Source organism: Cucurbita pepo, chromosome 2 (genome assembly GCF_057944985.1).
Source record: "Cucurbita pepo subsp. pepo isolate OVF chromosome 2, ASM5794498v1, whole genome shotgun sequence".
NCBI classification, from domain to species: Eukaryota; Viridiplantae; Streptophyta; class Magnoliopsida; order Cucurbitales; family Cucurbitaceae; genus Cucurbita; species Cucurbita pepo.
The window spans coordinates 12,399,092-12,418,636 of NC_141799.1; the positions used below are offsets into that span (position 1 = coordinate 12,399,092).

The 19,545-nt window shown below is 37.7% G+C and overlaps 3 protein-coding genes across 6 annotated transcripts; all 3 read left to right on the forward strand.

Annotated features, from left to right (window-relative positions):
- Positions 1 to 543: 543 nt before the first annotated feature.
- HSI2 (B3 domain-containing transcription repressor VAL1) lies at positions 544 to 10,320 on the forward strand. 4 transcript variants are annotated; one of them, XM_087121386.1, is made up of 14 exons: positions 544 to 686; positions 998 to 1,099; positions 2,303 to 2,384; positions 2,534 to 2,635; positions 3,293 to 3,957; positions 4,085 to 4,181; positions 4,310 to 4,484; positions 7,352 to 7,428; positions 7,522 to 7,606; positions 7,921 to 8,171; positions 8,286 to 8,335; positions 8,595 to 8,708; positions 8,823 to 8,890; positions 9,494 to 10,320. In XM_087121386.1, exons 2-14 carry the CDS (start codon positions 1,005 to 1,007, stop codon positions 10,195 to 10,197), a joined length of 2,565 nt encoding a protein of 854 aa, XP_086977512.1. In that variant the 5' UTR covers positions 544 to 686; positions 998 to 1,004; the 3' UTR covers positions 10,198 to 10,320. The 4 variants fall into 4 exon arrangements, with proteins under 4 accessions (XP_086977512.1, XP_086977511.1, XP_086977514.1 ...); XM_087121385.1 differs by having other exon boundaries at positions 554 to 1,099; XM_087121388.1 differs by lacking the exons at positions 544 to 686; positions 998 to 1,099; positions 2,303 to 2,384 and having other exon boundaries at positions 3,330 to 3,957.
- A 210-nt stretch (positions 10,321 to 10,530) lies between these two features.
- On the forward strand, positions 10,531 to 12,386 carry LOC111784864 (uncharacterized). The gene is made up of 4 exons (XM_087121389.1): positions 10,531 to 10,685; positions 10,838 to 11,503; positions 11,593 to 11,696; positions 11,950 to 12,386. The coding sequence occupies exons 2-4, from the start codon at positions 10,958 to 10,960 to the stop codon at positions 12,245 to 12,247; spliced, it is 948 nt and encodes a 315-aa protein (XP_086977515.1). The 5' UTR covers positions 10,531 to 10,685; positions 10,838 to 10,957; the 3' UTR covers positions 12,248 to 12,386.
- A 1,293-nt stretch (positions 12,387 to 13,679) lies between these two features.
- LOC111789408 (transcription factor RF2b) lies at positions 13,680 to 17,511 on the forward strand. Its single transcript, XM_023670172.2, has 4 exons — positions 13,680 to 14,396; positions 15,777 to 15,909; positions 16,625 to 16,709; positions 16,822 to 17,511. Exons 1-4 carry the CDS (start codon positions 13,936 to 13,938, stop codon positions 17,196 to 17,198), a joined length of 1,056 nt encoding a protein of 351 aa, XP_023525940.2. The 5' UTR covers positions 13,680 to 13,935; the 3' UTR covers positions 17,199 to 17,511.
- Positions 17,512 to 19,545: the final 2,034 nt, after the last annotated feature.

Sequence of the window (19,545 nt, forward strand, 5' to 3'; positions counted from 1 at the left end):
GGGATAGGTGCAGTCGACAAATATATATATATAAAAAAAATATATATATTAGTATTAATCATATAAATTTGAATAAAGTCAATAATAATACAAAATTAGGAAATTCCACTGTGTATGATGGCTCCATCTGCACCGTTGGATTAAAATAAAGGGTTTCAGCTACAATTTGGTTATTATTTTAATGAGCCATTATTCCAAGTGTTCATAATTGGCCGCATAAATAAAATATATATATATATTTAAATAATTAAAATGAATTTGCATAGTTGAGAAATGATAAAACTACAGTGCGCGTGAGCAGTTACCGAGACAGTTGATTTAAAAAATAACTGCCGTGGAGGTACGTGTCAGCAATGTAAGGGAAGTAGCAGGGAAAGTCCGTGACAGACGGGTGAGGATATCAGCGTGTGAAAAAGAAAAAAAAAAAAAAAAGAAAAAGAAAAAAGAAAAAACACAGAGAAGAAAAGAGACGAGAAGGTTTAGCTAAGGTGAGAAGCTGAAGGGGAGACGAGACGAGGACTTGTTAGCGCCGTGTCTTCAAGTGTCGTGCATGCATTTTATGCATCTGTTGCTTTGCATGCACTCTCTTTCTCTCTCCTCTTTCTTTCTCTCTCCTTCCGCCATTTCCACGCCTTCCTCCTCCTCCTCTGCAACTGCCATCGCCTTCCCCCTTCGCTTCCTCCTCGGTTCGATTCGTCTTCTTCTTCTTCTTCTTCTTCTTCTTCTTCTTTCGTTCTTACTGTTCTTCTTGTTTTCGATATCTTCTCCGCTCTGAAATTTTCTGTTCGCGTTTTGGTCAGACATGTTCTCTTTTGTTTCCAATCTTCATCGATGTTTTGTTCTTTCTAGATTTCGAGCTAAGCTTTGCATCGATTCGTTTTCCTTGTTTTCTCAATCGCGATTTCTTCTTCATTCTCTTGTGCTTTGGTCAAAAGGATTTTTAGGGTTTGATTTTGCTTCTACTTGCTTGATTTGATCTCTCTTCAATGGCATCTAGTCGCTGCATGAATACTTCTTGCGGAGCCGCTACGCCGCATGATTGGACCAAAGGATGGCCTCTGGGATCCGCTGGATTCGCGCATCTATGTCTCAACTGCGGGTGTTTTTCTTTTCCCTTTTGTTTTGATTTTGTTTTTCTTCGCCCTTGATTTGATTTTCCGCGGGTAATGTATATTGATCTCTTGCATTGGTTTGTTTCTGTTACTGGTTTATCGGATGTGCCGATTTTATTTATCACACTTGCTATTATTGGCTTTTTTTTTTAGCCTTTTCATTTTTTTTTTTCCTTTCCGGAAAATTAGTCACGTCCTCGAATCCAGATTTCCCATATGGATTTTTTGTTTGAGTAATTAATCATTTACGATTTATCAATTGGTAGTAGTAACGGTATTATGTCCTCGAAATCATTTTGATTGAAGTAGATGACCCTAGTGTCAATGTTATATCATTGCGCAACACCTCTACTGAATAACCGGAATATTCCTTGTCACTGCTTTGAATTGGGCTTGTAGCCTTGTACCATGCTTTGTCCAATTCGAATGTGTGAGGCCTTAGATGCTCCATTCGCATTGACCGATTTGATGAGAGTTCAGTTTCAAAGAATGGTCTTTCCTTGGATTACGCTTCCACATTCTCTCTGTAAAATGAGTTGTTCAAAGTGGAGGATTGAGAAGGATAATATGTATATTTGTACTCATAGAATTTGATTTTCTATTTTTATTTACCAATTAAAATTAAAGTAAATATTTCTTCTATCTTCTATTTCATAATTCTGTATTTGAAGAGGGATGTGTTTGATATTCATTGGCCGTGAAAATTCTATTACAGAATTAAAGAGAACTTTATAACAGAGTTCTACATGGTGCAGAGGTTTTCCCTTACCCTTCTATTGCCACCCATTTAGTTTATATCTCTTCATGTGAATCTCGTTATAGATATTGAAGCTTAACTTTTATCAATTAATAATGGTATTTGTAATTTGTCAGTTTTAAAGGGCTTCATGTTTATTTATTTATTGTAATTGCTTTTCAACTCCAAATTCTTATTTATTTGTTTATTATTTTTTTTTTGTTAGATTGTGCCCGTGTTATTTAGTGCCTTAGGCTTATTAACTTTTTATTTTATGCCATGAGGGATCTATCTTCACTTCTTTTTGTATGTTCAGTTACTTATCATTCTTGCGACAAGAAAATATTTATAAATTGGAGTGTTATGCTATATCCAATTGATGTCACTATCTTTTACCACTTCATTTTCTATCTTTTAATCTATTCACTGTTTCTTGATGCTGTTTGTGATTTAGATCTGCTTATGAAAATCTAGTCTTCTGTGATACGTATCACTCAGAGGAAACTGGTTGGAGGGATTGCAGTTTTTGTGGCAAGGTAAGAAAATGTACTGGTAATTCCCTTTTGTTTTGAGTGCTCTCTCTCAGTCTCAATATATATGTGTGTGTTTTAGTACATATGTACATATGTATATATCTTTATTTTCTTGTGACCTTATATATAAAACTTTTTTTTTTCTTTTTCAGAGAATCCATTGTGGATGTATAGCTTCTAAGTCTATGTTTGAATATCTGGATTATGGAGGTATTGGGTGTACTACCTGTGTGAAAAGATCTCGACTTGATGTGGTAAGATTGGTTTCGGAGTTGGCAAACTTCTGATTACACTTAGATCTTACATCAATTTTTGTGCTTGTTGCTTCTAGCATTCTAATCAGATAAAGTGAACTTTTAGTTAACATGAACCAAAATAGCTGCACGTTCACAATCAGTTAGTGGTTTTAATGATAACTTTATGACTGTTTTGACGATAACTTTATGACTGTCTTGGTGAAAATGTGAACATTACCCTTGCAGTGCAACCATATTCTTCACACATGCATTTTATGATTTGGAAACTTCCATCCTTCGGCTCTGAGAGATGATGATAGCCTACAGGAAATGAATGTGGGTTTGCATTCAACATTTTCCTTTCGAGAAATTCCTTTTCAAATGAATAGTTGCTCTAGGTTATAATGAATGGACAATGAGTGCATTGGAGTAGATCATCATAGATGTTACACAACTGTAAAAGCTTGTCCTCAGAAACTATATTTTCAAATTTTTGGGATGCTGCAGCTTTGCCATTTGGTTTTCTTTTATTATCACAAATATTCGTGTCCATTTAAAGTGGGTGAGCATGTACACATTGGCATTACAGTCAGGGTTCTCATATTAGTTCATTACTGTTTTTATATAATATGTGCGGCATGAATTCATCTGGAATTCTATTGCTTTTTATTGCAGATCCGAAGAGATGAAATTTCTAATGGATTTGATGCAGTGACAGTTGGAAATGTTGGCCTTCTGCGACCTGCTTCTGTTGAGGATCGAGTGGTCCGAAATGGCATTAAAGAGGAAAAGCTTTTACAGTTGTGTAACATCATGGAGGCTAATGAAACCGACCATTTTCAGCAAGCGCAAAGAGTTGACAGAAGTGCATCTCCAGCGCAAAACAAAGGAGAAAATCTCAGGAGCCCATTTGGGGAAGTTGGAACAAGCTTCTTTAATATGACTAAACTACCTGTTAAATGCCAGCCATCGGTTGGTTCGGTAGCATACTCCCAACTAGATACTAGACTAAAAGATATGCAGGAATCTCTTAGTCAGCCATCGTTAAATATAACTTTGGGGGTTCCATTAGGTACACCAAACTTTGTGGTACCCTTATCAGGAAGTGCAGCTGAAGAGGATGAAAAGAGCATTCTTCCATTTCAACAGGGCCAAAGATCTCGTCCAATTTTTCCTAAGCCCTTAAAAACTGGGACCACAGTTAATTCAGAAACAAGAAAGGGAATGACTCCTCTGGTGCGTATTGCTCGGCCACCTGCTGAAGGTCGAGGTAAGAACCAACTTCTTCCGAGGTACTGGCCAAGGATTACTGACCAAGAGCTAGAACAAATATCTGGAGAGTATCCTTTTTATATTTAGTTTTATTGTTGTTCATTAATTGTTTTGATGTTGTCTGCTTGTGCACTTATTCTTTTGCTTTCTCTTACCTATTACTCAAATTAATCATGTACCTTAACATATTTTAAGTTTGAATTCTACTATTGTTCCTCTATTTGAAAAGGTGTTGAGTGCTAGTGATGCTGGTCGAATTGGTCGTTTGGTTCTGCCAAAAGCATGTGCTGAAGTATGAATTGCTTCTTTTCCTTCTTGATCACCATCTTACGTTTTTTATTTTCATCATTCATGTTGCGACTATTTTATTGGGTATTCCCTGGTATAATATAGATCATTCTTAAATTAAACTGCATGCAGGCATATTTTCCCCCTATCTCTCAATCAGAGGGTCTCCCTGTTAGGATTCAAGATGTGAAGGGGAATGAATGGACGTTTCAGTTCAGATTTTGGCCAAACAACAACAGCAGAATGTATGTTTTGGAGGGCGTTACCCCTTGCATACAGTCCATGCAATTACAAGCTGGTGATACTGGTAATCTTTCTATTACATCTCAAGGTGTATGGTGATATTGGGAATTTTCTTAAGAGTAAAAGCATGTCCCTTGAGTACTTTGGTGAGAAACACTCATCTCACGCTCTTGAAGTTGTAAGAAGTGTTTTTGAAATTTCAAGTTCTTTTGTTTTTGTTCAACCACCAAACATGATGAAAAATGTCTTTGGCTTGTAAAAGTGTCTTTAGAAGGGTCCCAAAGCATTCCAAAATGTACTATCATCTTATAGAATGAAAAATCATTTTTCTAGAATATTACTGACTAAAGAAACGTTGTACAGTTGTTAGTGAGTTTGGGACACCTTTTCATAAAAGCGATTTTAAGTGAAATATTTAGAATAAAGTGTTTTTCTTTATGTATTTTAGGTATTCAAAATTACTTTTAATTATCTAATTGAATACTATAAAAATCTTGAAAATTGCCTTTAATACCCTTCCAAAAGAACTCCCAAATCCACCCTATGACTTGTTTTCATTGGATTATCAAGCTACAAAATACATTAGTCTATTTTACAATTAACTTGGTGCTTAGCAGAATGGCTAAAATTGTTTTAGTCAAAGTTACAGGGTTATATTTATGAGTTGTCCTTGGTAAATATTTTTATTTGCGAGTCTTTGCTACTCACAAGAAATTTCTTGGTATTGCTTGGGAGCATAGTTTTAAACGGGGTTGGCTGTGCTGATTTCATTCAAGAAATTAATTCCCTCGATATTAATAAAGAAGCTCCCGAGTCTGAGGCATTTAACAAAAATGCCGTTCTCTCATAGGATATGGAATAACCTTTTAAAATGTTGTTGAGTTGGCACTACCCTCCATTCTCTCATCAAGCAATGAAGGACTTTTCGAACGTTACTTCTCTGATTCCAAATCTTTCAGTTTCTCTTACAAGTAAGAAAGACCACAAATTTTATTGAACCATGCCCCTTTATTACACTCGGAAGCTTGGTAATGCCAATCACTGCCCATCATTTTTTGAACAATCCATTTTAAATTCAGACTCTTTAGAGGAATCTTGTTTGCACCTGCGTGCCACTTCTTTACCTCCATCAGATTCTAACCAGTTGAAGGCTCGACCAATTAATATTTTCAGTCATAACATGTTCAGAATTCTAAAGTCATCTTGACCGAAGGTGTTCTCATCTGAGGTATATAAAGTTCTCTAAACCATTTTGTACTCACCTATTGACTCAGAAGTCATCTTGACCAAAGGTGTTCTCATCTGAGGTATATAAAGTTCTCCAAACCATTTTGTACTCACCTATTGACTCAGATTCGGTTGTTAGTGTGAGTAGTGGAGAGACTGTTCCTATTTCCAAACAAAATCTTCAATTGGAATCTAGAAAGATGAAGACATTACAAATAGACACTTTGTCTGAGCTTTTGATAATCTTTTTATGGAAAATATCAGTGTTGATTTGGTTAAAGAAGCTTAGAATTAATTTCCCCTTCTGTCCTGACCAGGTTTTCTTCTCTAATTGCAACTTGTGGAATTCATTTACGGACAAATCCTCAATTGTCCCCTTCATTAAAAGCTTAATGGATCTTTTGATAAGTTCCAAAGAATTTGAGAAGTTCTTATCATGTGGAGGAGGCAATATTGGGAAATTTCGATCTCTTGGTGAGATGGAATTTGGTTTATAAAGTTCAAATTGATGGAGGTGTCGGATTTGGTGGTTTTAAGATTAGAATTATGGCTCTAGTTGCAAATTTGGGCTGGAGTTTTATCAAAGAATCAAGTTTCTTTTTGGTGTTTAGTTTTTAAGAGTTTTCATGGCTCTAAGGTTTGGAATCAGGTGAATTTTTTTGCAGCCTTCAGTCTAGGCATTGGAAGCAGGATTATTTTTGGCATTATTCTAGGTTTTTTTTTTTTTTTTTAAAAATTCCTTTGAAGTTTCAGTTTCTGAGTTTGTTTATCATCTTGGAATTTCCTTTTCTGCTGCTTACTGAATGTGGATCTTTGTTATCAATGCCTTTCGGATCTTTGGTTTGAAAGAATTCAAAGGACATTTCTTATCAAAGAACCTTCTTGGTTATATCATTTTGCCTCGGCTCATCTCATGGATTCTTGATGGTGTTCTCTTTCCATATTTGTTAATTATTCTATTCAGATTTATGTCTTTTTTTGGCTTGTGTTTTTTCCATTGTAATTTTTCTGTTTTGATTGTTTTTTTCTCTTCCTTCCCTTGTGGAGGTTTCCTTTGAGTATCAGCCACTTCTCATTTTATCAGTAAAATGTTCTGTTTCTTGTTTTTTTTTTTTTTTTTTTTTTTTAAGAAGGGGAGTTTCCTGCGAGTATAATCATCACATCATGAACCAAAGTGATTTGACCAGTAATATCAGTAAAAAAAATTTTGGGAAGTAGGGTATGATCATTTTGAGCCACCTCTCTTGTTTATGTATTATCTAGATTTTGTGTTCTAACGAATATTTTCCCTTCTTAAGTGGTTAATATTTTGAATCCTTTAGGTTCTAACTTTCCTCTATGAGTTACTGTGCACGCTTGTCCCCTTCACCCCTAGAAAACTCCCCTTCCTGGAAAAAATCGTAGTTAAATGTCGGGAATGCATTTCTGCCTTGTTCTTTAAATTCAATTGAGGTTAGAAAATTTCTTTGTTCCAGTCTGTTCGAAAATTGGATTTTGGCTCCGGGGAAAAAATTGACACCCTTATTTATGCCTTATAATTCTTTATGATTAAAGTGAAATCATTTTCTCAAAAGCATTCGTACTGCATATTTATTGGCTTGGAATTGTGGATTCAAATTTGAAGGATATGACTTGTAGATGTAAATATCTGAAGTTCATAGGAGAGAAAAATTGATTCTTATCAAATTTTATATTTTAATGCAGTTACCTTTAGTCGGATAGATCCTGGAGGCCAATTAGTCATGGGATTTCGAAAAGCAACAAATTCTTCTGATACACAGGTTAAGTTTTTCACTCATTATCGTTAATCTTTGCCTTTTCTTATCATCATGCTTTTTTGTTTTAGTGGATTGATGAAAGGGTGAAGTGAACAGGATGCCAAGATCTCTACACTTCCTAATGGCTCTCATTCGGGTGACGCCTCATTCTCTGGGGTCTTTCAGAATTTGCCTTTAAGAGGTTGTTCATTGCCCCTTATTTTATTCAGGGAAAAAATATCACTTTTTATCTCTATACATAGTTGAGTGGATCTATTTCAACCTTCAAATTGAACCCTAAAAGATGTCCAGTTAATTATCCGAAATTTCCACCCTATAGTGTAGTTACAGATTCACAGTACTTAAAATCTGACTACAAAAATACATAAACCCAGTGCTAAGACACCTTAAACAACTAAAAGGAATATGGAACACCATCACAGAAACCACCACCTTTGAACTAATTTTCCTAGGATGCAACCTCATCTATTTGTTCTGTGACCATTTTTGTTGTAGCTGGAGATATTAGTTTGCATAAAATCGAAAATTTTGGGGGTAGGATGACTTCAGGACAACAACCGATGTCAACCATGGACAAGAAGGGGACTCGAAACATTGGGTCTAAAAATAAGAGGTTGCTCATGCATAGTGAAGATGCTTTGGAGTTAAGACTCACATGGGAAGAAGCTCAAGATCTACTCCGGCCTCCACCAAGTGCAAATCCCACCATTGTCACAATCGATGACCATGAATTTGAGGAGTATGATGTACGATTTCTGTTCTTTTTCGAAACCAAGGCTTCTTTGTGTTGGTTTGCCTCTAAATGATATATGTTCATTATTCATCTGATTTTATCATGACCCTGTCGTAAAATTGTTCAGGAACCTCCAGTTTTTGGCAAGAGAACTATATTCACTGTCCGACCAACGGGGTAAGGTTTATGTTCATGAATTTGTATATACGAATAATGGAAGAGTTGGACTGTCAATAAGTATTGATATTTTATTAAATTTGGCTTATGAACTCTTCATTAGGCTTATCCAAGTCATCAAGTGTTATTGTAATGTTATTGAAAGCTTGTTGTTGAGTCTCGATCTAGCTTCAAGGATTTGTGGCCAATTTATGAATGTAAACACGTAGGGAACAGAAACAAGTCATCAATTATTGCTGATTAGACCGTTATAATCCAGGGAACAGAAACAATGGGCTCAGTGTGATGATTGCTCAAAGTGGCGGAAGTTGCCTGTGGATGTTCTTCTTCCTCCAAAGTGGACTTGTTCAGATAATATTTGGGATTTGAGCAGGTGCAATATTTGTCTGATTGTTTCTCTTTTCCAGCGGTTTATTGGTTTTCTATGCAAGTATAATTACCACAACTTGAAGGAGATTATATAACACTTCTAACCTTGTACTTCAAGGTGTACATGTTCCGCACCGGAAGAGATGAACACAAAGGAACAGGAGAATCTTCTAAGAGCGAGTAAAGGTACCAACCAAGCCTTCTAGTCATCCACACAAGCTTTTGGCTCATTTAAATTAAGGAGAACCTATATAATTCAGTAGGTGCATATTTTGTAATGTTAACATGTCTAGATGGGTGGTGAAATCTGGCAAGGAATGCTGTTGCATTTAGGTTATTTTATCAAAATTTGGGCAAGGAATATCAATAAGATTGTCTTCATATATCTTAATTAAATGCTTCAGTGTATTTTCATAGTAGTTTTAGCTGCATTTAGTCGCACCTGAATGTAGACATTGCATAATAGCTGGATGAAATTTCTGTGGTGTGTGTTTCCAGTAACTGAGGTTTGTTGAGAGTGAACGCCTTAGGTGACTGACTTGATTTTGTAAGTTGAGATGCGAGAAGTGTAGAGGCAGATAGTCTTATTGCAGATTACCCTTGACATCAGACTCGTTGTAAATCAGTGGAATGGTTGTGATGTCGATATTCACCATGTTGTTAATTTTCCCCTTCTTTTACTGCATTTCATTGAGCTGTCATTTGAAACTAAAAATGTTTTGGAAATAAAATGTCTATTAGGTAAATGTATTATATCGTGTCTGATTCTTTATGCCCTATGTATTTCAGATTTTAAGAAACGTAAAATCATGAAGAGCCAGAAGTCTGCTCAAGAACTCGAGCCTTCTGGTTTGGATGCACTGGCTAGTGCTGCTGTTCTGGGTGATAGTATGGCTGACTTGCAGGAATCAGGTACAACAACTAGGCATCCTCGACACCGACAAGGATGCACTTGCATTGTGTGCATTCAGCCTCCAAGTGGGAAGGGAAAGCATAAATCCACATGCACATGCAATGTCTGCTTGACTGTAAAACGCCGTTTTAAAACGCTCATGCTTCGCAAGAAGAAACGCCTATCAGAACGTGAAATGGAGACTTCACTCAAGGAGGGGAATTCACAATTTGATGAATCAGGAACCAGTGGGACACTGAGGGGTACATCTCTGCAAATAAACCATTCAGAGAACGAAAGAAGTCAGATCCGAGTAAAAGATGAGGAGGCTGCAAATAGCAGTGGCCAAATTGACTTGAACTGCCACCCTGACCGGGAGGACATGCAACTGGAGGTAGCAGGATTAAGCATGATGAGTCTTGTTGAGGCTGCCAGCCAACCTTTAGATAACTACTCAAAGCAAATTGGCGTCTCCAGCGTCACGAGTGAGCAACATTCCAGTCAACCAAGTAGCGCGGAGAGTGAGAGACCCCTGTCTGAGGAAGGATGCCATGGATCAGCACACGAGAGCACGAGTGATAGAGGCAGAGGGCCCCATTGAGATTTAAACATTTTTGGGTTTCTTTTTCTTTTATTTCTTTTACCATCTCTTTTCACCTGGTATATAAATAATATAACTGAAACATAAACGTTCTTTAGTTTATCATACAAGTTCATTGATTGATCTCTCAGCCTCACTTCTCGCTCCTATTAGCAATGAGGAGTCATTGTAATGTATGTTGTAGCTTCTCAAGTCTACAAGTGATATGAAGAACTTGTCTTTGGATACTTTCAATTGCAAAAGCTGTTTGCAAGAGTGACAAAATGCATAATATTGTAATCTAAAGCTTCTGAGTGAATGACATGATGCGTCATTAAAATTGCAGCTTCGGTTATTGTAATTCTAGTTGACCAACTTTCAGGAAACGCGTCTTCAAACAACAGGTTGAAGACAGAGTAGCAGTGGAATTTGTGGTTATTTAAATAGTCCGGCCGAGGAGCTCTTTTCGATCTTGGCCTAGTGTTCTGAAGAGATTCCCAAGCACACAGGTTTTGTCCTTTGACCTCTTCCATTATTAGCTTTCATTATGAGTTAGCCAAATGAAACATCATTCATTTCTTTATTCATTTATCTTTATTCATCGATAAGATCGAGATTATTGATATATTTTATCTTGTTTGAGCCGAAGAAAATGATGCAGGAAATAGTCCAGAATGGCAGATACCGGCCAGGTTTTTGGCTTTAATCCATGGAGCCGCCAATGGTGATGATTTATAAAGCAGACCCTTTGAAGTCCCAAGTATTTGGAATCTAATCCGCCATGGATGATGGAGGAGGGTTCAGAAAGGCAAGAATGGAGCTTGAAGCACTCTACGAGGGAGTGCCAGATGAGTCTGTGAATCTCACCTTCCGACATCTCACAGACGTCAATGTTCAATCCAGAGCCAACCCATCAATCCAAATCCAAATTCCAAGAGACAATCAAAGCACCCCATTAACCAAACTCCCCAGCCTAGACTTCAACAGAGCCCTCCAAGCAGCCAACCAATACTCCCGCCCCGACGCCAAAATCAGCCTCCATCCGAGTGCGCAGGTCGGTGGGAGTAGTAGTGGGTCGCCGCTTGCCCCTGCCGGCCACAATCAAAGCCGTCCAACTTCGGAGCATGAGTACATGCATGCCCATGTTGGGTTGAGGCCGGCTTTGGAGTACAGTGCAGCCTACGAGGAGGCAAGCCGCATCAGCGGCATGGGTTCCATGTATCTCCATCACAGAGCCACGCCGGGGAGACGCCGCCCGGGGATTCCTCACTCCAATATCTGCACCAACTGCACCACCTACATCTATGTCTTCCGCCATCGTTGCCTGGTATGCATCCATTTCATTTCCAACACAAAAAAACATATTTACAGTAACAATCCACTGAAAGCACATGCATATTGCTATGAATCTGGCAGGTCTGTGGAAGAGTTTACTGCCGGCAATGTGTGAGAATTGGGATGGGGGAGATGACGGAGGGAAGAAAGTGCATAGAATGTTTGGGAAGAAAATTCAGCCACAGGTTAATCATTGAACCCTCTAACAGAGGAATACGACTCTCCACAATAGTATGATATTGTCCACTTTGAGCATAAGCTCTCATGGCTTTGGGCTTCCCCAAAAGGCCTCATAGCAATGGAGTTAGTATTCCTCACTTATAAACCTAGTTGACGTGGGAATTCCATCATCCAACACCCTCCACCTTCATAGGAATTGATTTAAAAATTTATTAAACATTAGAGACTAAAATTGAATGGGGTATCATCCTTCATCAGGTACATAGGGGAGGCAGGAGATGTGGGGTGCTTCGGTTGGAGGTACTCAACTGCGGTGAAGCATGCAGAGCTTAAGTGGGCGGAGAAAGGGCCTCGCCGGAGAGGAGAGAGAGCCCCACGGAGAGGGTGCGGCGGCGGTGGCGGTGGGGTAACGAACTCCATGAGTATGATGTCGGCAAGTCAGAGCCCATGGGCACCGGCCACAACCAGTGTGGATATTTCCGCCGTTTACAGCTCTCGTTTCGCCGCCATGTCGTCCCCTCATTCTCCGGCTCACCGCCACCATTTACCGTTTTAGTTTCATCGTTTCGCCAATTCCTTATATTCATATTGTATTATTTTGACGTTTAAATCTATTTATCCGTTTTATGTTAGAATTAGATATTGGAGGATTTAGTCGGTGTCTCAAATAAAATAATTAAGTTAGCTAAATTTAAGATTGGAGGATTAGTTCATATAATTAATAAGTGATACAAAATTAATCTATGTAATTAACACATCAAACTTTTTTTTTGTCAAGAATGGGATTCGGACCAGTACCTGAAACTGGCGCCTTAGACCAACTCGGCCATCTTGACCTTATGCTTGGTTTGGAGTAATTTTATATTGACTCATCCCTTATAATGTTTTTTTTAGAAACACATTAATAAGGATTAATCATCGTAAAAGAACCTGTGTTAGTATGTGCGGATAGTTTTCATTCTTAAAAGTAAAAAATAAGTAACTTGATCATGTCACAGGAGAATGTCGGGACCATTAGGTGTTGAATCAGACATAAATTTTATTGTTTATTTAAGTTTCATGGATGAAATTTAAATTTGGTGTATGTTTAAAGCATTGGAAAACAAAAATTATCTACTAAAATTTAGCTATGATAAATCACCGGCTCCGATAGCTCGTTTTTACTTAACTCGGCCTGAACAATATTAAAAGACTTACATGCCCCATTTCCGTCTTTGTGAATTGGGAGACAATAAGAATAATAGTAGGAATCATACAAATTTTAGATAGAAATAGATGTCTTATTCATTAATCTATACTTGAATTGATATAGCAACCTTATTTATTAAACTCAACAATAAAGGGTCGTTACTACAAACATACATGACATGGACTTTTGAAAACAAATGAAAGCTCAAGCAAAGTGAAATTGTGGGTCATTTCGATAAAGACAAAATACCATTAGAAGTTGACTGACGATTCTTTAGAAAAACCACCTGATTTTTCCCACCATACATAGTACCGCATATAAACAAATACAACACGTACGTAAATACATAAATGTCACTAACAATCTCATAAACTTGCAAGCAAGAGACATTACATGTGGCTTAAATATTTTTTTTCTTTTCTTTTTTCTCATAAACATTACAATTAACCCTAATAAGCATAAAATTAATACAGTTAATGAATTAAAATGGATAAAAATCAAACCTATAATTAGATTAAATTAAAAAATTTATCTGGTTATTGAGCTTCTGAGTTGAAGTTTGAGTGGATTTACCTTATCTAATATCACATCGAAATAATTTTTCTATGTAATGGATTCTCCCAAACAAAAAAAAATCTAATCCAACCTAATTTTTATAATTTATGTCGAATAATCTAAATTAATCTATTCCAGTGAACAGTTATGTTCAGAGTTATTAAGTCATATGAACTTGTCTAGGTTATGCAGAAAAAAAACTTTAATTTTTTGATAAATAAAAATTAGTTAGCATTATCCACGAACAAGAAAAGAGGTTGTGGATAGAGAATTTTAGTGTCTACTACAGTAAGAGTGGCAGTTGACGCCATTAATAAATTAAGCAATTTCTACTTTCCTCTACTGTCGCCATTGCTAGCGACGCGCAAAGAAGAAGAACAAGAACACCGAAGAAGATGATGAAGAAGAAGACGAACCGCCGGACTAATTGCTTGCACTAATCCAACGGCAGCGCCATCTTCCTCGCAGTCACAGCCCAACAATTTACAGTAGCTTCGGAAATGCAAGATCCGGCGTCAAATCCCGATTCCTCCATCTCCAACAATGCTTCTACTCCCAACACTCATCTTCCGCCGCCGCCGCCGCTCTCTTCTACCAGACCCCACCACCGCAGGGCCCACTCCGAACTCACATTTCGGTTCCCTGATGACATCATGGATCTCTCTTCCTCTGATCCCTTCACTGCCGGATCCGCCGCCCTCGCTTTGGACGAGATCGGATCTGAGGACGACCTCTTTTCCACCTACATTGATGTAGACAAGCTTGGCCCCGGCACTTCTTCTGCAGATCACACCGCTAATGCTGAACCTGAGAAGACTCCCAGACCGAGGCATAGATATAGCAACTCTGTCGATGGTTCCACCTCTACCAGTGTGTTTGGGGATGTACTGGACGCCAAGAAAGCTATGCCTCCTGATAAATTAGCTGAGCTTTGGACTCTTGATCCCAAGCGCGCCAAAAGGTCTCTCTCTCTTCCTCCATTGTCTTCCTTCTTAATGCGTATTCATTCTTGATTCAACTGATTACTGGTCATGGTGAATAGATTTAATGAAACTGGACCTCTTTCTGCCTCCAAAATTCAAGCAACTTGAGCTCTAAGCATAAAAATAACCCTCACTGCACTGTTCCCAATAACTTCAGCGCTACTTCTGATATACCCTCTCCTTTAGAGATTTGAACAATGAGCCCTTACTTTTAAGGGTGGACCCATTGTAGCGTATAGATGTGGCTCAAATCTGGTCAGAGTAATGAAGGAAGAGAAAGGGACGTGCTCAATTTAGGTTCATATCAATTGAGCAATTGCTAAACTAGATTCTAGGGAGAGTTGAGAAGGGAATTTAGAAAGGGTTTGAAGAAGCCCAGATCCTGCAGGTAGTCATATTAGAGAAGAGGAAACAATTATCAAGGGAAAGGAGAAACTTAAGGGATATGGGTATGCTATAATTCTTGCTTTTTGACCAGAAAAACTCTCTTATTGATGTCATTGAAGACACTTACCCTAATTAATGCCGCCTATGCAAGTCTAGTGATGAAACTCAGAGCTATCTTTCCTTGTCGTTATGTCTGGTGGTTCTGTTGTATTATTTTCAGCTCCTTTGACTGGACCAATCTTTATGAATGGCATCATGCTCTTTTTACTCTCATTTTGGATACTCATCCTTCAAAAGGGAGACAAAGATTAATCTGTCCAACTTTCTTGAGAGATTTTTTTCCTTTTTGTCTGCTTGGATGGAGAGGATAGAAGAATGTTCTTGAGGTTTTCTGGGAGACTTTACTTTTTCCTTGTTGCTTCTAGCAAATGGAATTATAGGTATGGTTCTTTTTACACTTGTTGGAAGACCTTTTGGAGATTTCCTTAGCTTGGGTTTTTTCTTTTTAATTTCATTATGCCGATAAGTGTATCTTATGAGAAGCTGAAGGAACGGCGTACCTTTTACATGATGGGTCAGCGAGAAAATGGGAGCAGCGGCTTAAGCTATTAGGTGTAGGCGCTTTCGACTAAGTTTGGTTTTCATGGAAGTAGAAATTTTGAGAATGGGATGGTTTAATAATCAAAGGTTTTGGGAAGTTGTGTGTGGGAGAGATCAAAAGACAAAGCATAGAGGAAAAACATGTATCCACTTGCATCTATGGTCTACACACCTATTCAGTCAAATTCTTGCCTCTACACACATTTAAAGCTTCACTTTTGCACGGATAAACAATAATGATACCAATAAATAAGTAAATTGAAGAGATATAAGAAGTTACCAGACATGTCTTCATTTTACGCATTCAGCACTTTCAACCATCTTCATTTAGGAATCTGTTCAGTGCTGTTCCTTGTGTTGTTCTTGTATAGGATTTTGGCCAATCGACAGTCTGCTTCCCGTTCTAAAGAGAGGAAGGCACGATACATGCAGGAACTCGAGCGCAAAGTTCAGACCCTTCAAACAGAGGCGACAACTCTTTCAGCTCAACTCGCACTGTTCCAGGTATGTGTTGCTAAATCAAAATTAAGCTTTCATCTTTAAAAGCTTTGGGAATTCTGAGCAAGAACCTTTTTTGAGTCTACTTAGCTCTTGGTTTATTTAACATATCAACTTATTCTCAATTCTATTGCTACTTTTTGGCTTGGAAAGTTTGATTCTGATGCATTTGTCTTCTAGATTCTTTCTGGGCTTGCATTTTAATCTCAAGAAACCAAAAAGTTACATGGTTTTGTGAGATGCTTCTACTTATGATTTCTTGTTGTTTGAGGAACTGAACTTGAACAGATTGATCCATATTTTCATAACTAGAACTTCGTATAATTTGTAACCTCATATGACTTTCTTTTAGAATACGTGGAAAAAAAGAAATCAGAGAATATTTGCAGACCAAACACAAACCTATATAAAACTTTTCGACTATATTTTGGTGTAAACTATCTAATATTTTTACTTCCTATAGTTACACCTCCCTCCTTCCAAATTGAGAAGGTCTAATTTCAATCCTCAAGAACTTGTCTCTTATCGAAAAGAATAAAAAAAAAAAATAAAAAAAAAAAAGACAAGATTTTGATTTGAACAACACTAGTCACAAGCAAGAAATTTTATTACAGTTTTCTTTTTGTCCATGCTCCTTTTCAGTTCAGACCTGCGCCATCTTAAGAATGTGTAGCCTTTCTTATTATCTAACTTAGTATTAAACATGGGGCTTTTTGTATAGAGGGATACGACAGGTCTTAGTAGTGAAAATACAGAACTTAAGCTTCGGTTGCAGGCAATGGAGCAACAGGCTCATTTGCGGGATGGTAAGCACTTCCTAGATCACTTGTATCACCAAATTATCCTAAGAATTTTCCTTTCTATCATCACATGATCTCGCCTTGGTTAATAGAAATCATCACTGTCTATGTGACACAGCCTTGAATGAAGCACTAAAGAACGAAGTTGAGAGGCTCAAAGTAGCCACTGGAGAGACATCTGGCGCCTCCGATTCCTTTAACTTGGGGGGAATGCCTCATATGCCATATTTAGCATCCAGTTTCTTTCCCCTTCATCAGCAGCCAGGTTCTGCCGGCACCCACAACATGCTGCAGATGCCATTATACGGCCATTCCTCATCAAACATGTCAATACATCCTCTGCATCATCAGCTGAATTCACATCAATTCTCTGATACCATGCAGAGTGATCCACTTGGGCGATTACAGGGTCTGGATATCAGCAGCAATGGATCTCCTCTGGTGAAATCAGAAGTCCCTTCTCTTTCTGCTAGTGAAAGTAGCGCCACATTTTGATGCAGACTGGTAGCCGGCCTGCTGATTTGCTCATGTCCAGTTCATGAGCTTGGTGTCAAGTGTATTATTGTTTATAGCTCGACTTTTAGAGGCCATTTGGTGCGCTGGTTCGGAATCAGAAACACATAGGGTGGGTTGATTCGTTGGAATCCTTGAGTTTGATTAGTCTGTTCTTTGTTTTGATTTTTTTAGACTGGTTTTTCTTATCTCCATTTTTTGTGACTTGCTAATTGTTTTTGAATTGCGTAACATTATTTTGACCTATGAATCATTTGTCCCAACCTTATTCAAATCAGAATTATACTATGAATTAGTAGTTGTTCAAACATATTATTAGATTCATCATACAAAAAATTTCTATAACCTATATGAAGAGAAAGGGAAGAAGGAGTGTGTGTTTTACTTGATCTTGTAGGGAACAGTGGCGCCGCATATCTCTGAGATCGTAGTTGATTCCAGGCATTGCGGAAACGCCATTCGTAATGCAGTTCTCCGGTCAGCGGTGGTGGTGGAACCGATCGAAATCAGGCTCTTTATGGCAGAGCAGCATTCCGGAGCCACCTCCCCTCCGTAATACGCGTAGCTGATGCACGGAGTTAGCCACTCCGTCACCTGGCTGCAACTCACCGCCGCCTCCGCACCGGCCACCACCACCACCACCACCACCATCTTCCACACTCTTTCCCTTCCCCGCCATACCTTTACAGTTTTCACTCCACAACTGATTAATGCACCCTCCTCCCGCTCGCCTCTGTTCGCCTCTTCTATTTATAACGTGGCTATGGAAACGATAAATTATGGGGGCAGAGATGTCTTTTCCCCCTTTTTATATATATTTTAAAATATATTCAAAAAATTAATGTAAAATATAATTTCTATTAAAATTTTAAAACATTATAATATATTAATAATATTTTATAAGCAAAAAAAAATTAAAATTAAAAATTTTAATTTTAATGTTATAAAGTGTTTTTTTCTGAGGATTCTAACTTAACATGAATGGAGATAGAGAATATAATCTCAGTCTCGGTTCTCATTTAACTAAAGGAGAGAAATTTCACATCACTCCCTCCCTCATGAGTTAAACGAGCATGAGAGTGGTAAACGGATAAACGGGAGTCTACTAAAAACCCAAATTTTATTACGTTCACTTTTGATCATTGTCTATTAATCTTAAATTATTTATTTAAATAATTTTGAATTAACGATTACATTTCAACCATGATAGCTTGTATTAGAATCATGTTTATTGGTTGAGATCGAAGAAAATATGCTTTATTGGTAAGAAATCTTTGGCAGTGTTCAAAATTTAAAATATTGCTCGGATGAGATTGCCAACAAAGTCTACGAGATTGATATGGTAGCTGGCTGCTTAGACAAGATACCTCGTCCAAGGATTGATGTTTAAGGATGAGAACCCTAGAAGATAAATTTACACGATTTGGTGGCTTCAAGTGTGGGGATAGCTCGATGGACTATGTTGCACAAATGCTCGAGCGTGTCGAAGGTTGGACAACTTCCAAAATTCGATAGTTTAGATGATCTTAGACTTCTATGAAAATGTTTATTTTAGAGTCGTTCATAATTTCATGACAGACAAAAACGAAACGACTGGATCTATTTTGGCATAGAGATATACCAATTCGACAGCCTTACTCATTATGGTTATAGCAAAGAGAGTCTCGGTAAAGTTGAGAGACTAGAGTGGACAAGTTGATTTTGTCACGGTCACGATGGACGACGTTGACGTGGTATTGAAGATGAAATTTCTCCTCGAACACAGAGTTGTATTGATAAGCCTTAGTAGATATTTAGTGATTAAGGGGTCAAAAATAAGAGCCATACCGACTCTCGAAGTATGGTCTCGTTCGTAAAAAACCAACGTTGATTTTGAAATTATTACACATTATTCTTTTCATGCTTAAAATGATTAAAAAAAAAACATATCATTATTTATTTAAAATTAATTATTATTTAATTTTACATTTTTAATGTTTTTAGGTTGGGTCAAAATAGTACTTTCTTACCAGGAGGACAATAATTGTGCAATTCTGACCTAGTGAACAAGTCAGTTCTATAAAAATCATACTCCACCAATAATTTTAACCTACAACATTCATTCTTGAGCGGGGAGCGAGTTCAAGACCAAAGAAAGCCCGAGCATCTCTTCCTTTTCGCCTTGCCTCGAGGGCTTATGGGTCCGTGGGCACAGTTGAACAAGGCTGGTCGAACCTCAAATAAGGTTTCGAGAGAAAATGTTTTATACGGCATGACATGAGTGACAAATTAGTTGAAAATAATTTTTAAAAAAAGATTGAATATCAATTGCATTGAAAACAAGTTGCGA